The 23,208-nt window shown below is 37.6% G+C and overlaps 1 protein-coding gene across 4 annotated transcripts in view; it reads left to right on the plus strand.

Annotated features, from left to right (window-relative positions):
• The window catches only part of TSC22D2 (TSC22 domain family member 2), a 57,626-nt gene extending 44,236 nt beyond the window's left edge, over window positions 1-13,390 (plus strand). For 2 of the 4 annotated variants that reach the window (XM_054480255.2, XM_054480254.2), the window contains 2 exons: window positions 4,043-4,094; window positions 5,352-13,390. In XM_054480255.2, the coding sequence (XP_054336230.1) occupies window positions 4,043-4,094; window positions 5,352-5,612 (313 nt within the window). In that variant the 3' untranslated portion in view covers window positions 5,613-13,390. Of the gene's footprint in view, window positions 1-4,042; window positions 4,096-5,351 lie in introns of those variants that run through there. The other 2 variants (XR_008501429.2, XR_008501430.2) reach the window with 1 other exon arrangement.
• Window positions 13,391-23,208: the final 9,818 nt, after the last annotated feature.

Raw genomic sequence — 23,208 nt, forward strand, 5'->3', positions numbered from 1 at the left:
AATTGTAACACTTGATTTAAAAATGACTTATTTCAGTTTGAGTGTGTATCTATACATACACACTAATCTGAAATATATTACCACCATTGTAGGGTACTGGGTATGTATACTTTGTGCTGGAAGACAGGAAGCCTTTTCTTAGGGAGCTTAAGTTTGGAAACTGGTTAACCATCAAAATATAATGTGCTGAATGTAATAATTAAAAAGAAAACAAGGTATATAGTATTATAACATTAGGTGAAGGAAGGAAATTATTGATTCTGCTTCAGTTGATCTTTCTCGTTTTAAAAGAGAGTCAAATCTCACTATGATAACTTTGAACATAATAGAAAACTTCTTGATACCCTCATTGAAACAGTATTTTTAAACCATATTCTGGGATCTTGAAATAAAATAGTCTCTTATTTGCTTAAGACCACCATATTGGTATCTTCATTGTAAATATGGCTATTTAAAGCAGTGGTTCTCATACTTTAGTTTCTATCTGAATCACCTGGAGAGTTTGTTACAATAGATTACGGGGCCCCGCCCCAAGAGTAAATCTGGGGTGGGTCCAAATATTTACATTTCTAACAGGGTCTTGGTGGGTCCAAATATTTACATTTCTAACAAGTTTCCAGGTGATGCTGATGATTCTGGTTCAGGGACTACACTTTGAGAACTGATTTATCTGAACTCAAAAAATTTTAATGCCTTTCTCATATGAACCATTAATTGTTTCAAATCTATCATATCTAATTACTATCAGTATGCATTGAGTTACTATGTGCTAAGCACTGAATTCACTTATTCACAAAGGTGAAGAAGTTATGGAACTTTTCTCAAGGAGCTCAATCTAATAGGATCAACAGTGGTAGTATTATAAAGTAATCACTGTCTGTATTGAGTGCTCAGTGTGCCAAGTACTATGCATTATTTAAACGTATTTAATCCTCACAATTGGCATATAATCCTTATTTTAAATGAAAAAACTGAGGTCTAGAAAGGTTAAATAATTTCCCAGAATTCATATAGTGAGTATATGGAGGAGCCAGAATTTGCTATTCTGCCTTTTTGCCTATAAAAAGTTTGTGAAGATTGGTAGACCCCAGAAAGGATGGAGTAATTGGCTCTACCTTAGAAAATCAAACAGCATCACAGAAGAGATGGCACTGGACCATCTTAAGGGACAGGTCTAAGATAGCCAGATGAATTGGAACTGTGAGCATTTCCAGCTGAGGGAGCAGTTTCTGCAAAGCCAAGGAAACCCGAGAGAACATATGTTCCACATACTACAAATAGTTATATAAGACCATAACACAATAGGCAGATGGAGTATAAGAGGAAAACAGACTGTATAAGGCAGAGGTCAAAGTCATAAAGAATTTTATATGCCAGGCTAAAAAGTTTTAAAAATAGAATTAGGCTTCTTAATTTTTCCTCCTGTAACTTTGATTTGTAAGCCAGCAGTTCTCAAAGCATAGTCAGACAGCAGATTCCACATCATCTGGGAACTTGTTAGAAATGCAGATTCCTGGTTCCATGCCTACTGAATCAGAAACTCTGAGTGGGGAGCCCAGCAACCTGCGTTTTAACAAGACCTCCAGATGATTCTGGTGCATGCTAAAGTTTGAGGCCCCTGCAGTAGGTTATAGAATTCTTGAATAATAGCCTTCAAGACAGTTAAAGGTCACTATAGTGGTAGTAATTATATTTGACACTGATTTATTCTATTAGAGTACAACACCTAACAGTTGAAATATTAACACCGTTTAAGGGATACGTCTTCATCATGATCTGTTTATACCTTGCAAACGTGTTTCTTCTGTTGTCATAAAAGAGATCTTAGGACAAGAATTTGTTAGATCAGCATTCAAAGAATAGCATGCTAACTATTCTTCCTTAGCTACGGGAATCATTCTAAAACTCGCTGACTGATTTTAATTATCAAAAAAAAACCCAGTAATTTTTGTTTTTTTTTTACTGCTTGTTAATACATAAAACTGATGTTGCAGTTAGTATTTAAGGTGTGCTATTTAAACCAAATGTGTTGAAGGAATCAAATGATTTAAGTCATGACATGACTTAAAAGTAATTCAATCTTTCCTTGCCATGTCAATAAAAATATAGAAAGTATAATCTGGGATTCCCAAGCAAACTAATCTAAATGCCTTTCACCGTCTTTTTTGCCAAAATGTGTTCAGTATTTGTGGTGAATATGTCTGCATGGTATCTGGCACTGAAGCATATACTAAAGTGTTATGGTTTACTTAGTGGTTCTGTAGTTTATAGTTACATATAGTCATACTTTGCACAGCTCACTAAAAGCATTTAAAGCCCAGCACATATAAAGTATTTGTTAATGATCCATAAATCCTTTCTAGATATTAGATATACAAAACCTCTCTTCATTTTAGAAATAGTAGCAGCAAGAAGTGAAGGTAGTATGCTGTAATTAATGTGGTTAATGCTCAAACAAACAAACTTAGTTTCCCATGTAATGATTCAAGGTTTCAAGGATTTAGAAGTGGAAAGTTCATTGAGACATTGACATCAACCCCTTTGTTTTAAAGATGGGGAAACTGAGATCCAGGGAAGTTAAATAGGTGATTTGCTGATGGTCACATAGGAAGTGAATAGCAGGATATCATAGGACAGGATATTTCTGAGCCTCAATCTGATACAACATTGTGGGTCCACACCATCTAAAGTAAAGTAGTTTCCAGGTATTTTAGCACTAAAATCTTCTTAGGTGGAGTATACTTTATGAAGAATATTTAGTAACATATAAAAATTATCTTTTTGTATTGATACAATAAGCTAAAGTATCAGATTTTTCTTTATAAGAGTAATTTTTAAAAACCTAATAACTGTTTTTAGAAATAAAATTCATTAAAAAACAATAAAAGGGTATAAATTCCAGCTATTCTTACTACTTAATACATGGTAGAATATAAACCACCAAAGAGGACAATTAGCCTTCTGTGTTATTATCGTACAATTGCTAAGGTGATATTTGAACTTGGAATGTGCTTACAGGCTGGATAACTTTTCAGTTATTCCCCAGAAGAACTGATCTAAACCCACACATACCTTATAGGTGATTTTTGCCAGCAAGTAACCTACAATCAAATACATGTAGGTCTGCCAGAATGTTGAGTTTCTTTTTGTTTTGTTTTTTTTTGAGATGGAGTTTTGCTCTTGTTGCCCAGGCTGGATTGCAATGGCATGATCTCGGCTCACTGCAGCCTCCGCCTCCTGGGTTCAAGCGATTCTCTTGCCTCAGCCTCCTGAGTAGCTGGGATTACAGGCGCCCGCCCCAAGCCTGGCTAATTTTTTTTGTATTTTTAGTAGAGATGGGGTTTCACCATGTTGGCCAGGCTGGTCTGGAACTCCTGGCCTCAAGTGATCCACCTTCCTTGGCCTCCCAAAGTGCTGGGATTACAAGCGTGAGCCACCAAGCCTGGCTGAATGTTGAGTTTCTTGTTAACCAATCCTGCCCAAAGGCTTTCTGAATCATTTTTAGAAGCCATTAAATTTTTTTTAAAAAACTAGATGTTAAAGTATAAAACTTATAGCAGAAAAGTCTTACTAAGAGGAGGGACTAGAAAAAAAAAAGTCAAGCCATCATCTGAATTTTACTACAATAAGTAATTATTGGAATTTCTACATGAAAGGCAATTTAGAATATATAGTTGGTTAATGAAGAAATTTAAGAGATACGGAGAAGACACTGCCCATTTAAAATGTATCTTTTTAAAACCACTGAACAGAGAAATTCTTAATACAATTGAGAGTTAGTTTTAACGTAGCATACATATATCACAGGCAAATTAGAAATGTTGGCACGACAAAGGACCTGTAGAAATCATCTGTTTACTGAGACTTTCATTTTAGAAATGAGAGCTTTGAGTACTGAAATTGTCAGAACAGAATAAGCTATTTTAAATTACTGTATATTTGGTTTTAAGTGAAACACGAATGTCTTTTACATTCTTTTAAGAGTTGGAAGGCAGGTTAAATTTTTTAGAATAATTTAATAATATATTCTAATTTTTTCCAGTGCATCTGGGGGAGGTGTTGTAGCCATTGACAACAAAATAGAACAAGCAATGGTAAGTAAAAGTTTACAGTTCTCCCATTTCATAGATTGTTGGTTGTATAGAACACTTAGCTTTTGTCAGTTTTAGAAAACAAATACTTTATTTAAACCAAAGATGACCAAATCTTCAACTAAAAATGAGATTTAGTTGAAGATGCTAGAACATTGAGAATTTTTAGTCTAGAAATACTAATTAAGTAGATATTTCTTCCATTTGAATATCTCACATTTCATGCATTATCATTGATAAGGGCCATTGGTGAGGGGGCATACATATTTAAAGACAGTATGTTCCCCAGATATTTCAGCACTGAAAGTACTTTAGAGCAAAAAAGAGTATTAAAGCAAAAACAGCTGGAGGTCTGATTGAAGTAGACTGTAAGTAAGCTATAAGTAGGCCAGGCACAGTGGATTGTGTCTGTAATCCCAGCACTTGAGCTGAGGTGGGAGGATAACCTGAGGCCAGGAGTTTGAGACCAACTTGGCAACATAGCAAGACCCCATCTCTACAAAAAAAGTTGGTATTTTTGTTTGTTTTGAGATAGTCTCGTTCTGTCACCCAGGCTGAAGTACAGTGGCACGATTTTGGCTCACTGCAACCTCCACCTCCCAGGTTCAAATGATTCTCCTGCCTCAGTCTCCTGAGTAGTTGGGACCACAGGCACACACCACCACATCACCACATCTGGCTAATTTTTGTATTGTTAGTAGAGATGGGGTTTCACCGTGTTGGCTAAGGTGGTCTCAAACTCCTCACCTCAGGTGATCTACCCACCTCAGCCTCCCAAAGTGCTGGGATTACAGGTGTGAGACCTTACAGGACTGTTAGTCTCAAACTATTTTTTTTTAAATATTAAAATTTTAAAGTCCAAAATTATTGGTCACTTTAAAGCAGTACTATGACTAGTTTAACATCAAACAGCTTTCCGTTGGAATATTGTTCCTTTGTTCTCTTGATCTACCATTTTAAGCATGTGATTTTAAACTTTTTTTTTTTTTTTTTAATTCTAAGCTTAGTTGACAATTTAAGAAGCTGATATTTTTTGGAAATCGTCCCAAACTTTGAAAAGAAAATTCTGGGCTTACTGCTCTAGTTGGGAACTGGATTTTTTCCAACCCATCTTCCATAGGCTCAGTCAAGATAAAGCAGAAACATTAAAAGCAAGAGCAGGAAAACTAGTATAAAAACTTAGCACCAAGTAGGCCAGAACCAGATAGCACCACTTTTATCTTTTCACTCTTTTGACATTCCTAATTTTGTTTTTCACAGGATCTGGTGAAAAGCCATTTGATGTATGCAGTAAGAGAAGAAGTGGAAGTTTTAAAGGAACAAATAAAAGAATTAGTTGAAAGAAACTCTTTACTTGAACGAGAAAATGCACTGTTAAAATCTCTTTCAAGCAATGATCAGTTATCCCAACTCCCAACCCAACAGGCCAATCCTGGTAGCACTTCTCAACAGCAAGCAGTGATAGCACAGCCTCCGCAGCCAACGCAACCTCCACAGCAGCCGAATGTCTCCTCAGCATAAAGCTTTCTTAAGCCTCATTAAGAAAAAAACTGAAAGCAATCTATCCTTGTGTGCCACTGGTGTTCTTTCCACTTTATACGAAAGCAAGTAGCCATGCTTTGGTTGTGTGTTTGGCCTTTTCAGTATTAGACAATCATTCTACAAGAGCTTTTCCTCTCTGAGATGTCATGCAGCGCTGTTGATGTCCAGTTCTATGTCATCAGTACACAAGGAGAATAATAGCTGGGGTTTATTAAAGCGAGCAAAGTCTGCATTTTACCTGGTGCGCATGAGTGGGGTCTTTAAGAGTTTTGGTGGCTCTCCCATGTTTCCTATTACCCGTGGATTTACCCTGAGCCTTCCTATCACATTATAAATAACAGTTCATCTAAAGAGCCACTTTTCTTTCTGATTCAGTAACATTTGCCTACATAAGTTTTCATTTATTTGTGTTTTATTTATTACAGGGCTGCTATTTTCATAATGTACATGAACAATGTCACAGAACTTTTTTAATTTTTTTGAATAATTATAAGTATCAGTAAAGGAAGTGAAAGACAGGATTGCATTTAATAGATAAAACGTTTAGGCAATAATTGAACAAAAGAATCCTGGCATATTTCTAACACTAATGGCAATTTACTTATGGTATTTATTTTCAGTAGTAAAGACCCAGCTTGAATGTAAATTTTGTATAGTGTAAGTATGAAGAACATAGTGCAACTGTACAGGTAGTCACCAGTTATTGTGATATAATAAATAATTGGGCTATTTTGATGAAGAAAACTTTGTTCATTTGTTTCTACTTTCTAAGAGAAATTGCCACGATTCCTCTGCTTTTCAACATTTCGTATGACTTTTTTTTCGGGTGGGAATAAAAAGCTGTGAAATTGTTCAACCTACTTTGTAACCAAAGAAGCAAAGCTGTGTAATGGAGTTTGTTTTCTTTTTTTTTTTTTTTTTTTGTCTTTTTTTTTTTTATAATGCACATTCTTTATGTATTTTTATTTAGTGTTTTCTCAGTCACAATTTTCTTTACTGTCTAGCATGATCTGCATGACCTATAATCTTTGAACCACTTTCGTACCTCATGTTTTTATCCAGCACTCTTATTGTAATATGTACTAGTCTGTGAACAATGTCAAATAAAAGAGAACGAACAGGTAGTTTGGTGGAGCTGAGCTAGTGTACAATACACTAGTTGTAAAAAAAAAAAAAAAAAAGTGAGCCATCTTTTGTTCATTTAAAATGGTGTTTTGAATTTCGTATGCAGAAAACGTTTTGTTACATTGCAGATTTTAATGTATTTAATAAATGCAACATGCAGATTAAGTGCAGTGTATACTGAGTATTTAAATTAAAATGTACATTTCATAAATACAGTTTCAAAAGAAAGCATCATTTTGTGTATACTAACACATTAAGTGTATGTCAGAAATTGATGTATAAATATATATTTTAACACATTTTCTGAAATTAAACTGCAGTTTTGTTGAAATATTTGGCTCTATATGTGTTCAAAATTTGACTAGATTTGTATTTTCACAATTCAAAATACTCAAAGACCTGTTAATAATGACTTACTGATAGTTCTTAAATTTTCAAAGTAAAACAATTTAAAGAATGCAAGAATAGTGAGCAATATTTGTACTCAATATTCATATTATGTTAGTGATACTTAAGTAGGAAATCCTTGTCTACCAAAACTTTTACTTGAATTCAGAAAGGTGCCTGTAGAAATTAACATGCACTGCATCTGTAGCCAGCTAGCTAATCAGAGTTAATGAGAACCAGTAGTTAGTTCTCCGTGTTAAAACACGTGTTTATTTGAAGTAAAAATTTAATCAGATTAGCCACAAACAAGGCATAAAATTTGGATGTACATGAGATTGCCAAATATTTTCTATTCTAGTTGTGCTGCAAGACATTGAACAAAATGTTAATGAATAACATTATAAATAATTAAAGGAACTAAGTACATAGGCTTGAGTAAGCAACCCTAAGGATGTGTAGTAAGATTCCAAGTAGAGCTGCTACAAGGTGAGATACTTAATGGAATGTGAAACTTCACTGTTGGACTGTTAACCAAAAAGGTTTGCTGGCTGTGCCCCTCCAGTGCTAACTGTGACATGTGATATTTAATATAGGTGGAGAAAAACTAGTCTTAGAAAAAGAGTTGGGATTTTTGTGAAAATAGACTCCATTTTGATTCTGGGGCTGGAAAAACACTTTATAAACAAAGTAATAGTCTCCAAGGAAATGAATAGTATGTTCAGGTTTAAAATGGTAACAGCAGTTATTACTACTTTTATATTAAGAAAAACAGTAGAAAAGGAGAGAAAACATGGGTAGTTCACAGAAGAGATAAATGGCAGTTTCTAAAGGTTCAACCTCTAGTAACCTAAGAAATGCAAATTAATATTTTTAGCGAATTGTAATAAGTGTCCTAAGTAGCAGGACTTAACGTAGAAAGACAGGCTTTCCTGTGTACTTTTAGAAAGTAATTTGGCAATATGTATCAAGAGCCTTAAATAATAAGCTTTCCAGTGTAACGACAGGAGAAGATACTCAACTCGTGGTGCATTGTTCAAAAATGCAGAATTATTGTCGTGTCTGCCCTCTGCTTTCCCATCATCCCCTGCTTCCCTCAAAATCCAAACTAACCCTATTGTCAACCCTTCCCCCAGCTGATTGTTTAGGATTTTAAGTAACTTCAGCTTTGGAGATTTAGTCTCCTGCTCCAAATAGTTGTAAATATTAACTGATTGAGATCCCAATTTGGAGGCACAGTCTTACAGGAATGCTATCTATCTAATTCTGTCAGTGTAATGCCCATAGAGCAAGGTCCCACATAAGCTTTTCTGTTTTAATTTAGCTGGTAAATCATAAGTAGAAGTTTTTCTGATATGGTAATTGTCTATAATTCAAACCTAACTTTACCCAAATAAAATTTAGTTTGTTCCAGTGTGATCTCACAGCTTGCCACACCAAAAACAAATAGTAGGGGTTAGGAGGCATTAAATATACAGTTTCCTTAACTCCTGATTGTCCAAAATAGCTGAATTTTTCCAATTCTATTTATAATATCCTATGCTAATTAGAAGTATTGAGATAACGTTTTATAATCAAGCCTCCAGTGATTGGGGATCACAACTGCCATTATTCACAAGAATTTTCACAGGTGAATGATTATATTTCTCCAAGTTGCAAACTCCAGTAATTCATGGACCTTTAAAAAAAAAAAAAAAAATCTTAATAGAACCAGAATATTTCCGTTCTTGAAAATTTATCTTTGCAGAACCAGAAATAGCTAATTGTCTGAAAACAATTTTTAAGATTTGAAGTCACATTTTTAAAAGCAGCTTTATGGCTCAGTGGCAAGCACTTTGTGACATGGCTCACTTTAATAATCCTATGAAAAGGATTATTAAATCACAAAATAATCCTATGAAAAGGACAAAACCCAGCCCTCAAAACTGACAATTTGAGGACATAATAAGCCAACTGATAATGCAGTGAGAAATACTTGTTACTATATACAGTCAGGGATGGTTTTGTCAGGGTAGGTTTCCTCAAAAACATGACACCTGAGTCTTGAAGGTCATAAGAGCCAGAGGGATGGGTGTTCCAAGCACAAGAAGAGAGAACTCAATGGCTTAAAAGTATAAACAAGGCTCCTAGGGCAGCCACAGAATTGCATTGGAGACAGGCAGGCAATGACTTCCCCACTGACCTAGTAGTTTGGCATCTATTCAGAAAGCAAGAATGATTTATTGAATGGTTTTAAGCAATGGGATACTGTGCTCAAATTATGCTGGATGTGCACAATTCCAGTGGCAGATGGGAGGTAGGTTAGAGCGGCTGAAACTCGAAGCTGAGAAATAATTTAGGAGGGATGACAATCCGGAAAATAAATGATGAAAGGCAAAATTACATTGGCAATTTTGTGAAGGTCATAAAGGAAGTTTGTCTTGGGTCTTTCTGTACCATTTTCCTCTCCACAATGAACATCCCATTCCCAGTATCAGGTATCAGGTGCCTATTTTTCTTTTTTTCTTTTTTTTTTTTTTTGAGACAGAGTCTTGCTGTGCTCAGGCTGGAGTGCAGTGGCGAGATCTCGGCTCACTGCAACCTCCGCCTCCCAGGTTCAAGCAATTCTCCTGCCTCAGCCTCCTGAGTAGCTGGGATTACAGGTGTGTGCCACCATGCTGGGCTAATTTTTGTATTTTTAGTAGAGACAGGGTTTCACCATGTTGGCCAGGTTGGTCTTGAACTCCTGATCTCAAGTCATCTCCCCCGCCCGCCCGGGCCTCCCAAAGTGTTGGGATTACAGGTGTGAGCCACCGCACCCAGCTGCCTATTTTCTTGTCCCTCCAAAAAAAGATTAAAGAGTCCCAACTCATACTTGAAAGTTTGACTCGGTCTTTTCCTTCCAACAGTTATAAATCTGTGAAATGAAAGTCTTTGTTTCCTTAAAGAGATTTCAAGAATTTAACAAAAGGGTTGGGGAATGGAACCTTTGCTGTCACTATGCCTCTCTGTCAATTCTACCCTAAAGGTAAACTAAATGGAATCCTTTTATAGTGACTAGGATTAGGATGTTGATTCCAAAGCCTTTCCCTAAACTCTATTCCTTGCTCCCTGGAAAGGATAATACAGGTTCTGGCCCCCGCTGTAGGTACTGACAGCCCAAGGCAGAATAGGTTTTGCTAGGCTTTGGCCTTTTATTCTTTGACATAGGTCAGTCCTGCAGGCTTCTTTTTTCTAAGTCTCCTGCCTATCCAAAACCAGACCTTTTCTCCCACCTCCTGCTTCAAGCCTCTTAATAATCCATATTTCTATTTTCTAGCAATAGTAATAGTTTATTATTTAGTGATGTATACTTGCACCCTATTTACTCCTTTTCAACATTTCAGGATACATCTTTGTCCTGTATTTATGTACCAGTTCACAGAATTTCTACAGCAAGATCCCTTTAAATGTATGGCTTTCCTTCATAGCTTGCAAGGATTACTTTATCCAAGTGCTACTGTAACCAAATCTTTTGTGGAGTACAATTGGTATGACACGCTGTGTTCACAGATGAAAATGCTAAGTGAGGCACTCTGAAGCAAGTTAAAGTTCACAGACATTCTTGCTTGCCCACCCCCCCCCCAACCCCACCATGGAATCATCAAATAAGAAAAATAAGACAGATTTTCAGATTGGTGATGGCAAAGTAAGACGCTGGTATTTTGCACTGGCGCAGTCCATTTAGTTGTTGAATTTGTTCAGCATATCTGGATGGTGAGTGAGTTAGCTTTATTTTTCATTCTCAGCAGGGAAACTGATAGACTAGGCAGTTTGGGGAATTTTCCCATTGTCTACTGTCATGGGTCCATAGTATCTAAGTTTACAGACTACAACATTGTCCACAGAAGCCATATTTATCCCTTTGGAGGGAAGGGAAAGGTGTGCTAACTTAGATCATGAAAACAACTGAATTTTAAAACAAGGCAAATGCCACAGTTCAACTTTTCCATAAAAAAGTTAAGTTCATCTCTTCATTCTTTTGCATGCCTACAATATTTCCATATAACAACTGTAAAATACTCTTGCCTGCTGCAATCCAAATGGTATCCAGATCACAGTTCTTGCTGTCATTTCACAGGCATGCAATGTATCTATAGATAGGTCATATCTGAGGAAGATCAGAGACAGCAAGGGAACATTTTCCCCACACTTGAGATGGAAATAATAACAGGTCAGTGGCTAATAAAAAGAAACATGTATGACTTTGTAAAACCCTAAAAGTGACGTTTTCAAGAAATTTAGGTTTCATTTTTTTTATTTTATAAAAAAAAATGTTGACATGCAATTTAATTCTATTTCAATTTAGGTGCTGCAACCTGTACTGGATGTTTGGGGATAGAAAGATGAATGGGACATGATTTGTGTGCTCCAATGAGCTCAGTCCAGTGTAAGTGTAAAAGTTAAAGTGCCATATTGTTTATTCAGTGTATATGTTATAGTTTGTGAACCTTATAACATTTGTTAAATGAAAGGTTTTTATAAATCAACAGTAATATTGCCATCCCGTGTAAAAATCCTTTGATATTGCCAGGAAACAACTTTAAATCACCAGAAAGCTTTAACATCAAATAATACTTTTAGAAGGAGGGGAAAAGCCTCCCACCTCGACATTGAGCCTGTGAAGTATTCCCTAAAAAAGAGGAACTAATCTGAGAAAAGTTTACACATTTTTAATACTCTAAGTTGTAGATAATGAAATTGATTTAAATCAAAGTTAACTAGAATAGGATTCATGTGTCATGAATTATATTGTCTATTGTCTCATAAGCAACACACTTATTATCTTGGCTGACAAAATCAGCTACCATTTAATGAACCAAGTTAAGAATAACTCAGGTGACTGATGCCAAAAATAAATCTCTAATACAGCTGAGAATCCAGAAACACAAATATATGTTGAGTAAGTAATAAAAGTGACATTTCAAATTAGTAAGGAAAAAATGGATTATTCAACAAATAGTATGGGATAGCATAACAATTTAGAAGAAATATAAAGTTAGATTTTTCACAAAAATTAATTCTAGCTAGACTAGCAGTCTTCTACTTTTTTGGTTACTCCCTTTTAGAAATTGGAAGCTATATACCCTGTCCCTTTGAAAATGCACATAAGCAAAGAACTTTACAAATAGGTTATAAAGAGATGCTCGATCTCAGCAAAATAAGGGAAGTGCACATTAAAACACAAGAAACCATCTCAGATCCAACTAATATTTAGCGTGCATACAAATCAAAAGCTGGAAAGGGTGTGGAAAAACAGGAATACATTACTAATGAGCATACAAATTGGCACAGCCTCTTTTAAAGACAATCGTGTATCACCCATTAAATTTTAAAAGTCACATACCCTGTGACCTAACAATTCCAACTTTTAATGTCCTAAAGAAACATACATGTGTTCACAAGATAGCCTGTACAATGATGTCAATTGCACCTTTGCTTGTACAGTAGACCCCCTTACCTGCAGTTTCACTTTTTGAGGTTTCAGTCGTCCAAGGTCAACCACAATACAAAAATATTAAATGGAAAATTCCAGAAATGAACATAAGTTTTAAACTTCAAACTTTTCTGCATAGTATAATAAAAATCTCTCACTATCCCTCTCCATCCTGCCTGGGACAGGAATCATCCCTTTGTCCAGTGTATCCACAATGTGTACACTCTCTGCCCATTAGTCATTTCTATTATCAGATCATAAAAAAACATAGTACATAGAGGGTTTGGTATTATTCGTGGTTTCAGGCATTCAGTGGGGGTCTTGGAAAATATCCTCCATGATGGGGGAGCTACTGTAATACTATGAAATTGGAAAAACCAAAATACTCATCAAGAGGATAGACTATGGTACACATGATGAAATATTAAGTGTCAATGAAAAAGAGAGAGTCCTACATGTCTGGCATGGAAGGATCTCCAGGAGACAATGTTAAAAGTTTGGGGGAAAAAATTGAAAGACAATACCTGTAATACATATGATACTATTGATGTTAAATCACATCACACACACACACACACACACACACACACACACAAATACTGTATAGTGTACTTCTACAAGTACATATTTGTGTATTATATAGAGAGAAGGTCTGGAAGGATACTAACCAAACTGTTAACAGTAGTTTGGTAGCGTGCATTAGCTTTAACTGTAATGTTTGATGTTTTTGAATATGCATTTATGTATTGTTTGTGTAATGACAAATTAATAAATTAGAAATAAAATAAAATAATGTGTTTTCTTCTTGTCTGCTGCTAATGTTTCCCCTGGTACCTGGGGTCTCATCATGTTCAGCATCTTTCCTCCCCAGGAATATCTTCCCCCCCTACCTGTTTCTTCTACTTCGCCTTCTCCTATGGCTTTTTCACATCAGTATTTATACAGGCTCAATAAATAACTGGCCAATAAATGAGTAGCCCACCTCCCCTAACTGAAAATGTGTTCCCTCCACTTGCTTTTTCAGCTCTCTCCTCTTCCTTTCCACTTTTTCTTCTTCCATGTACAGCTCATCACAAACACAGTCTGGCTTTAGCTCCCATTGTGCCACTGAAACTGTTCTTGTCAAGGTCATTGATGATCACTTTGTTGCTAATTCTATCCCATATCTTATTGAACTGCTTTACTCCTAATTTCTCTTTATGATCATTTCATTAGTAGTTTTCTATCTCTTCATCTTCTAACTTCACTTTTTTTTTTATAAAGCGTTTCCCTTATAAAAAGTATATAGTTGAATTTTCTTTTCTGAACCAGGCAACACTTCATTCCATGAAATAGAATAAGTGTTCCCAATTTTTTTCTTTTATAGAGATGAAGTCTTGCTATGTTGCCCAGGCTGGCTTTGAACTCCTAGGCTCAAACAATCCTCCCGCCTCAGTCTCCCAAGTAGCTGGGACTACAGGTATCCACCACTGTTTCTGGCTTGAATTTTTAATTTCTTAACCCAATCTGTCTTTTGATAGAAAAATTTAATACATGTCTATTTCATCAGTGGCATATTTGGATGTATTTCTGCCATCTTATTTCATGTTTTCTCCTTAAAATGCTTTCTAGACACCCCCACCCCCGCACCGGCCACTGCCCCGCCACACACACACACCCTTTTCCCTTTTTTGGCTTTCATTCAGTTGTTTCTTATTCATTTTTGATCCCTCTTTTGGTTGGGAAGTTATACATTCCATATACATTCTTCCAGTGGTTACCTTACAATTTTGTTTATCATTTGGTGTGGATTTTTCAACCATATACAACAGTGAACCATATAATGAACTCCCATGTGCTTATCACCTAGCTTAAACAATTATCTACTCATGGCCAATCTTGCATTATTTATACTCCCACTCATTTCCCCTCCCCAGGATATTCAAGAATGTTACCCCCCAAAAGGTAGTTCCAAGAGGAGGAGGAAAATGTGAGCCCCAGGAGGGGAATTCTAGGGGGAGGAGGAGAAAGGGCTCTGGGACCTACATATGGGGCTTAAAGTGAAGAGCCTAGGAAACTTGGGGTGATAGAATGCCAATACTTAGAAAGAATCCATGATCCTCTGGATTATTTTGAAGGAAATCCAGGATATCATAGACTTCATCCATATATATTTCAGTGTATACCTCTAAAGGACAAGGATTTTTTAAAGAAAAATTATAACTAAAATACCATCACCCCACCTCAAAATGAAATATCGCTTAATATCACTAAAAATCTACTCAATGTCCACATTTCCCTGATTATCATAAATTTCTTATGGTGTATTTGTTTGAATGTGAATCAAAATAAGGTCCATACACTGCAATTGGTTGGCATGTCTCTAAAGTCTCTTTTAATATGTGGGCTCCCCACACCTCTCTTTTCATCTTGAAATTCTTCAAGAATCTCAGTTATTTCTCCCATAGTCTTTTCTGAAGTCTGAGTTTTCCTAATTGCATTCTTATAGAATCCTCTGTCCCTGTATTTCCTAAATTAGTTCTAGAAGTTTAATCAGATTTATATTTTGTCAAGATTAATTCATAAGTGGTGGTACATACTTCCATCATATAATGTCTGTCTCTATTTTGTGATGTCGGAAGCATTGATAATCATTACCTAGACCCATTAGCCTATTAATTCTATTATCCCTTCTCACTCATTAGCGAAATACTTCTCTAAAGAGAGACTTGCCCTTACCAACTATTCAGCTACCCTGTGGTACAGTTTGTATAAGAAAGGGAGAGGCTTAGTTCTTTCATTTCCCAGTTTTCAAAATAATGAGTACCTACAAAGGAATAAAAATAAATAAGGCATGATTAGGGAAGACTTACTCTGATATTTTATTCTGGGAAGAAGGAAAAGAGAATGTAGTGAGTTGATTTTGGATGCTATGACTCAGGTGTTAGTAGAGAGAAGCCAGGAAAAAGCCCCCAAAAAGTTGATAACAGGAAATGGCGACCTGAAGATTTGTCTGTTTACTGCTGAGTCTGGAAGTAACTTCTAAGTGAAGAGTACCTTGAGGTAATTGGGGTGGGAAGCCCATATCTGGGCAGAGAAGGGGCTAGTTCAGAAGAAGCAACTGCAGGTAAGAAAAGCAGGTCAGTTAGCCCACGGATTCAGAGAGTAAAGAGTTAACAGAAATGAGCAGTGGATTTTTGTGGGTTTACTTTCTGCCACACAGAGACTAGAAATACTCTCCTTACAATCTGACCATGAAGCAGGAAGTTTACTAAGAAAGGCTGCATGGGGTAGGTAACATTTAGCACATGCAACAATACTTTTTATTTTATTTTATTTGAGATGGAGTTTTGCTCTTGTCGCCCAGGCTAGAGTGCAATGGCGCGATCTCCACTCACAGCAACCTCCACCTCCCAGGTTCAAGCCATTCTCCTGTCTCAGCCTCCCTAGTAGCTGGGATTACAGGCATGCGCCACCATGCCAGGCTAATTTTTGTATTTTTGTAGAGACAGAGTTTCACCATGTTGGTCAGGCTGGTGTCAAACTCCTAACCTCAGGTGATCCACCCGCCTTGGCCTCCCAAAGTGCTAGGATTACAGGCGTGAGCCACCGCGCCCGGCCAACATGCAACAATACTTCTAAGCAAGGCAATACAGATCAGCAACTCTGGTGCCGATGTGTTCTATTTCCTTTGGTATCTGTGTCTTGATTCTCCATGCAGACCAATTTTGTTATCATCTTCATAGTCTTTCCCATAAGGAACCCACTAAGAGGTTTCAGTGTTGGGACATTAGCTTAAGAACCTAGGTGGTCAGCACGAGAACCTAGGTCTGTGGGACCCTCCTATTAATGACTCCTCTTACCTACCATTTCCAGCCAGCATTGTCTCCTGTTCTTCTCCCCTCCCTCTATTCCATCCTGCCCCGAGTAGTCTATTCGTGCTAAAGCATTCACTGAGAAAAACTGTAAAGGGAGAGTCCTTTCTCAGAAATATCAGCTTCTTTTAAAATGGAACTTTTAAAGTCCTCCCTGTTCCATTCTCTGGAGAGAGTGAACAAGTAGAGACTTGGCAATAGCTGTGGAAACACCGCCAGCCTCTTGCTTCCAGCAACCTAGAGTTCCAAACCTGTGAGTCTTAGTTTTATATTCACTGACTTCAGCTTCCTGAACCCATCCCAGTTCAGCATTAGGTAATGGCTGTGATGACAGCTGACTCATCTGGGAATGCAGCTTTCCTGGAGGCTTCCTCTGCTCAGATAATCACACTCTGGGAGGGAAAAAAGGTTACAACAATCTTCTACCCCAGGATACTCAAGAATGTCAGGTTACAACAATCTTCTACCCCAGGATACTCAAGAATGTCACCGTCCAGAAGGCAGTTCTACAAGGAGGAGGAGAATGTCAGCCCCAGGAGGGGAGGTCCAGTGGGAGGAGGAGAAGGGGCTCTGGGCCCTACATAGGGGGTTTAAAGTGAAGAGCTTAGGAAACTTGGGGTGAGAGGGTGCCAGTACTTAGAGACAGAAGCTGAGTGGTATAAAATGGAATGAGAATCCCCTCATTGCCCTTTGACAGCTGGGAAACTTCAAACTGGGCCCCGTTTGAGGGTAAGTTCTGTGAGAGTAGAGACTTCTACTTATTTATTCACAATTGTATTCCTGGTACCTAGTACAGTGATGTATTGCTTAACAGGAATACATTCTGAGAAATGTGTCATTAGGTGATTTTGTCATTGTGCAAACATTATAGAGTGTACTTATACAAACCTGGATGATGTAGCCTACTATACACCTGGTAACCCAGGTTGTATAGCTATTGCTGCTAGGCTATAAAACTACAGCATGTCACTGTACTGATACTATACTGTGACACATGGTAAGTATTTGTGCACCTAAACATAGAAAAGGTACAGTAAGGATACAGTATAAAAGATTTAAAATGGTACACCTCTATAGGGCACTTACCATGAATGGAGCTTGCAGGACTGGAATTTGTTCTGGGTGAATCAGTGAGTGAGTGGTGAGTGAATACAAAGGCCTGGGGGCATTACTGTGCACTACTGTGGACTTTGTAAACACTGTACACTTAGGCTACACTAAATTTATTTTTAAAACATTTTCCTTTAATAATAAATCAACCTTAACTTATTGTAATTTTTTTTTTTTTTTTTTTGAGACAGAGTTTTGCTCTGTCTCCCAGGCTGGAGTGCAGTGGCATGATCTCAGATCACTGCAATCTCTTCCTCCCAGGTTCACGACATTCTCCTGCCTCAGCCTCCTGAGTAGCTGGGACTACAGGCACTCACCACCACACCCGGCTAATTTTTTTTTTTGTATTTTTAGTAGAGACGGGGTCTCACCGTGTTAGCCAAGATGGTCTCGATCTCCTGACCTCGTGATCCGCCCGCCTCAGCCTCCCAAAGTGCTGGGATTATAGGCGTGAGCCACTGCGCCAGGGCTTTTTTTTTGAGACAGGGTCTTGCTCTGTCACTCAGACTGGAGTGTAGTGGTATGATCATGGCTCACTGCAGCCTTCACTTCTTGGATTCAAGCAGTCTCTCACCTCAGCCTCCCGAGTAGCTGGGACTACAGGCACATGCCACTCTGCCTGGCTAATTTGTTATAGCGATGGGGGTTTCCCTGTTATCCAGGCTGGTCTCGAACTCCTGGCCTCAAGAGATTCTCCCTTAGGCCTCCCAAAGTGCTGGAAATACAGGTGTGAGCCACCATGCCCAGCCACTGTAACTTTTTAGTTTTATAAACTTGAAATTTTTTTAACTTTTTTACTCCTTTGTAATAACACTTAGCTTAAAATGCAAACACATTTCTATAAGTGCACAAAAATACTTTCTTTATATTATTATATAAGCTTTTTTTCTATTTTAAAATTTTTTAACTTTTTAAACTTTTTTGTTGAAAATTAAGACACAAACCCACATATTAGCCTAGGCCTACACAGGATCAGGATCATCAATATCACTGCCCTCTACCTCCACATCTTGTCCCACTGGAAGAGGTCTTTAGGGGCAATTAACATGCATGGAGCAGTCATCTCCTATGAGAACAATGCCTTCTTCTGAAATACCTCCTAAAGGGCCTGCCGGAAGTTGTCTTACAGCTACCTTTTTTTTTTTTTTTAATAAGTAGGACTGCACTCTAAAAGATAAAAAGTAGAGTATGGTAAATATATAAACCAGTAACATGGTTGTTTATTATCATTATGAAGTATTATGTGCTACACATAATTGTATGTGCTAGACTTTTATACGACTGGCAGCACAGTAGGTTGTTTACATTGGGCATCACCACGAACATGTGAGCAAAGCGTTGCCCTGTGACTTTACTGATGGTGGCCCACAGTTGACCTAAATGTTGTTATGCAGCACATGATTGTACTCATTAAATGAATGAATGAGGGTTCACACCTATCTTACATATTCTTTATTCTTGAGCTTTCTGATCTCTAAATGTAGCCTGAGATAACCAAATCATAGCCTTGTTGTAAGGATCAAACAATGTAAAATATGTAAATCACGTAACTTGGATCTGGCCCACAGCAAGCATGCAGTAAATGCTGGCTCTTGCTTTCTTTCTCACCCCTTTCTAGGCATCTGGTTGAAACAATGTTCTTTCTCCTCGTTGCTTTTTGACCAAAAGCTTGGGAAAAAGACTAGGCAATTTTTAGGTCCAGGAAATAGCACCTGTGATAAATCCAGGGTCACCTAGATAGGTTTAATCACCTTCTCCAAATAACAACACTACCAAGTTTTACAGCACTCCTGACAAAAAATCTATTTTTCCTCCTTTTTTTCCCTTTAAGACAGGTCTCACTCTGTCGCCCAGGCTGGAGTATAGTGGCACGATCACAGATCACTGCAGCCTCAACCTCCTGGGCTCAGGTGTATTTTTCCTCCTTTATCTCTTTAGAACCTCACAACTACCCTAGTAAGCCTTGGGAAAGCAAGTATTTGGCTCATTTGACAGATAAGGAAACAGATTCAAAGAATCCAGAGAGCTTGTGACCTGCCCAAGATCTCAGATCAGATTAGTGGTAGAACTAGATTCCAGCCCATGGGAGGCCATAGCCCACATTTTTCTCCCCATTATGCTTAAATAAGTTAGAGGTCACAGGAAGAAAGAACTCCTTTTCTGGAAAAAATTATGTCGAAACTGTACCCAATTTATTCCTATTCATTGATTCATCTACTTGATTTCATTAGGCAGCTCTGTGATTCAAGAGATGGCCATTTGGGATGGGCAAAAGAGAACAATATATGACAATATGCACTCCTTGGAACGAAGAAAGGTAAGTCTTCATCCGCAAAACACCAAAAAGACTTCAATCAGAACACTCTCAGTTCGAGAGGATGGGTGCTGATTGTTTATTTGTTAGAAATGTATATTTTCTGGCTGGGCCCAGTGGCTCATGCCTGTAATCTCAGCACATTGGGAGGCTGAGGTGGGCGGATCACTTGAGGTCAGGAGTTTGAGACCAGCCTGGCCAACATAGTGAAAACCTGTCTCTACTAAAAATACAAAAATTAGCTGGGCCTAGTGGTGCACACCTGTAATCCCAGCTACTGGGGAGGCTGAGGCAGCAGAATCGCTTGAACCCAGGAGGCGGAGTTTGCAGTGAGCTGAGATGGCACCACTGCACTCCCGCCTGGATGACAGAGTGAGACTCCATCTCAAAAAAAAAAAAAAAAAAAAAGAAAGGTGTATTTTCTTAATAAGTAGCACATGCTCACATACACACCATGGAATACTATGCAGCCATAAAAAAGGATGAGTTCATGTCCTTTGTAGGGACATGGATGAAGCTGGAAACCATCATTCTCAGCAAACTATCGCAAGGACAGAAAACCAAACACCACATGTTCTCACTCATAGGTGGGAATTGAACAATGAGAACACTTGGACACAGGGGAACATCGCACACTGGGGCCTGTCGTGGGGTGGGGGGAGGGAGAGGGATGGCATTAGGAGATATACCTAATGTAAATGACGAGTTAATGGGTGCAGCACACCAGCATGGCACATGTATACATATGTAACAAACCTGCATGTTGTGCGCATCTACCCTAGAACTTAAAGTATAATAAAAAAAAAAACTTCAAAAAAAAAAAAAGTAGCACATGCTCATTGAAATATTTCAATAAAGAAGTTAATTTTCAAAAAAAACAAGGCAAAATCTCCCCTCTCTATTCATCTGCAATCCCACTCTGCAGAGTAAAACTGCTGTTTTCTCTGCACATAATTGAGATACACATATTTTGTGTTTTTATTTACCATAAATGAGATCATACTAAATATATTTTTCTTCAACTTGCTTTCTACAAATCTACAGTAATCACGAACATCTTTTCATGACAGAACATAGAGATTGTCTTTATTCTTTTAAATAGCTGCATAGTGTTGTATGATAAGTCATATCACAACAGTCCCCTACTCATGGATGTTTAGATGGCACTCAGTTTTTTTCTGTAATCAAAATTGTTTCTCTATACATCTTTGTCTAGTTACATGAGAATTTCTTTAGAATAAGAGTGGCCAACATTTCTTGAGCCCTTTACCTTCACATCATGTAAGTAAGACAAATCGCTGAGCCATGGGTAGGGCATTTCACTGTAGACAAGTAGAGACCTGAGGCTCACAAAGGGTAAAGCTAGGATTTTTTGATATGTAATCAGAGTAGAAACTCAGTTCCCTAGCTCCAAAACCCAGATTCCTTTTAGCCTCCAAATATATGTATGCTTTTTTTCTTTTTTTTTTTTTTTTTTTTGAGACAAGTTCTCACTCTTATTACACAGGCTGGAGTACAGTGGCAGGATCTCAGCCCACTGCAACCTCTGCCTCCCAAGCTCAAGTGATCCTCCCACCTCAGCTTCCCAAGTAGCTGGGATTACAGGTTCATGCCACCACACCTGGCTAATTTTTGTATTTTTTGTAACGACAGGGTTTTGCCATGTTGCCCACGCTGGTCTTGAACTCCTGAGCTCAAGCAGTCTGCCCACCTCTATTTCCTAAAGTGCTAGGATTACAGGCATGAGCCACTGCACCAATCTAGCCTCCAAATATATTGATATTCTGATAAGATGCCACAGGGCTATATATCTTTTATTTGAACCCCTTGCGTCGCTCTGTTCCACTTAGCTAAAAAACTACCTGTCCCCAGGGGGAAAAGCTGAGTGAGTGAAAAAGCAAAAAATGGTTAAGCTGCAGTGCTCCAAGGAGACTAATCAAAGCATGTAAATATTATTTAAAATATCCTTTTAGGCTGAGTGCGGTGGCTCACACCTGTAATCCCAGCTATTTGGGGAGGCAGGAGAATTTGTTGAACCTGGGAGGCAGAGGTTGCAGTGAGCCAAGATTGCACCACTGCACTCCAGCCTGGACGACAGAGCGAGACTCATCTCAAAAAATAAATAAATAAAATAAGATAAGATATCCTTTTAATATATTTTAATCAGCTTTATTGAGGTATAATTTATTCACTAAAATGCACATTTTAAATAAAGCTTGCTGAGTTTTGAAAAAGTATACAGCCATGTAACCACAATCACAGCCAAGATGAATGTCTTTGTATATCCTATACACAATCTTTCATCAGATATAAGTACTGCAGATATCTTCTCCCAGTCTGTGACTTGCCTTTTCATTTTGAGCAGAAAGTTTTCATGTGACAAAGTCCAATTTATCAAAGTTTTCTTTTATGTTTCACATTGAGTCTAAGAAGAAATCTTTGCCTACCCTAACATCATGAAGATTTTCTCCTATGTTCTCGTCTAGAAATTTTATATATTTAGTTTTTACATGTAAGTCTCTGATCCCTCTTGAGTTAATTTTTGAATACAGTATGAAACAACAGTATTAATTTTTCTTTTGCTATGGATATCCAATTGATCCAGAATTATTTGTTGAAAAGATTATCCTTTCTCTATTGAACGATGTTGGTACCTTTGTCAAATTTGACTATAAATGTAAAACCTTTAAATGTAAATATAAACTCTATTTCTGTCAATTCTATTCTGTTGAGCTATATGCCTATCTTTATGCCAATACAACAGTGTCTTGATTTCTGTAGCTATATAGCAAGTTTTGAAATCAGATAGTATAAATCCTCAAATTTATTCTTTTTTTTCAAAATTGTTTTGGCTATTGTAACTACAGTTGATAGAATTGACCAATGAAGCTGCAGCAGGCAGAATTCTAAAATGCCCTGGGACTGTAAATATGATGGGTTTTACTCTTATGATTAGCTTATGTTATATGAAACAGTTGACTTAAAGAAAGGGAAATTAGCCACATGAACCTTTTAAAAGCAGAAAGATTTTTGGTTGATGGAAAAAGAGAAAGCTAGAAATCCCAAGCACTAGAAGTATGTAATGAGCTGTTGTGGCTTGAAGATGGAGCAGGCCACATGACAAGGAATGCAGGCAGCCTCTAAGAGCTAAAAGCAGCCCCTGAGGGACTACCAGCAAGAAAATGGGGATCTCACTCCTACAAGGTCAAGGAAATGAATTATGCCAACAACCTAAGTGAGCTTGGAAGTGATTCTTCTCCAGAGCCTCCAGATGAGAACTCAGTCTGACAGACATCTTGATTTCTAGTCTCACCATGTCAGACTTCTGGAATA

Source organism: Pongo pygmaeus, chromosome 2 (assembly GCF_028885625.2).
Source record: "Pongo pygmaeus isolate AG05252 chromosome 2, NHGRI_mPonPyg2-v2.0_pri, whole genome shotgun sequence".
In the NCBI taxonomy this organism is placed as follows: Eukaryota; Metazoa; Chordata; class Mammalia; order Primates; family Hominidae; genus Pongo; species Pongo pygmaeus.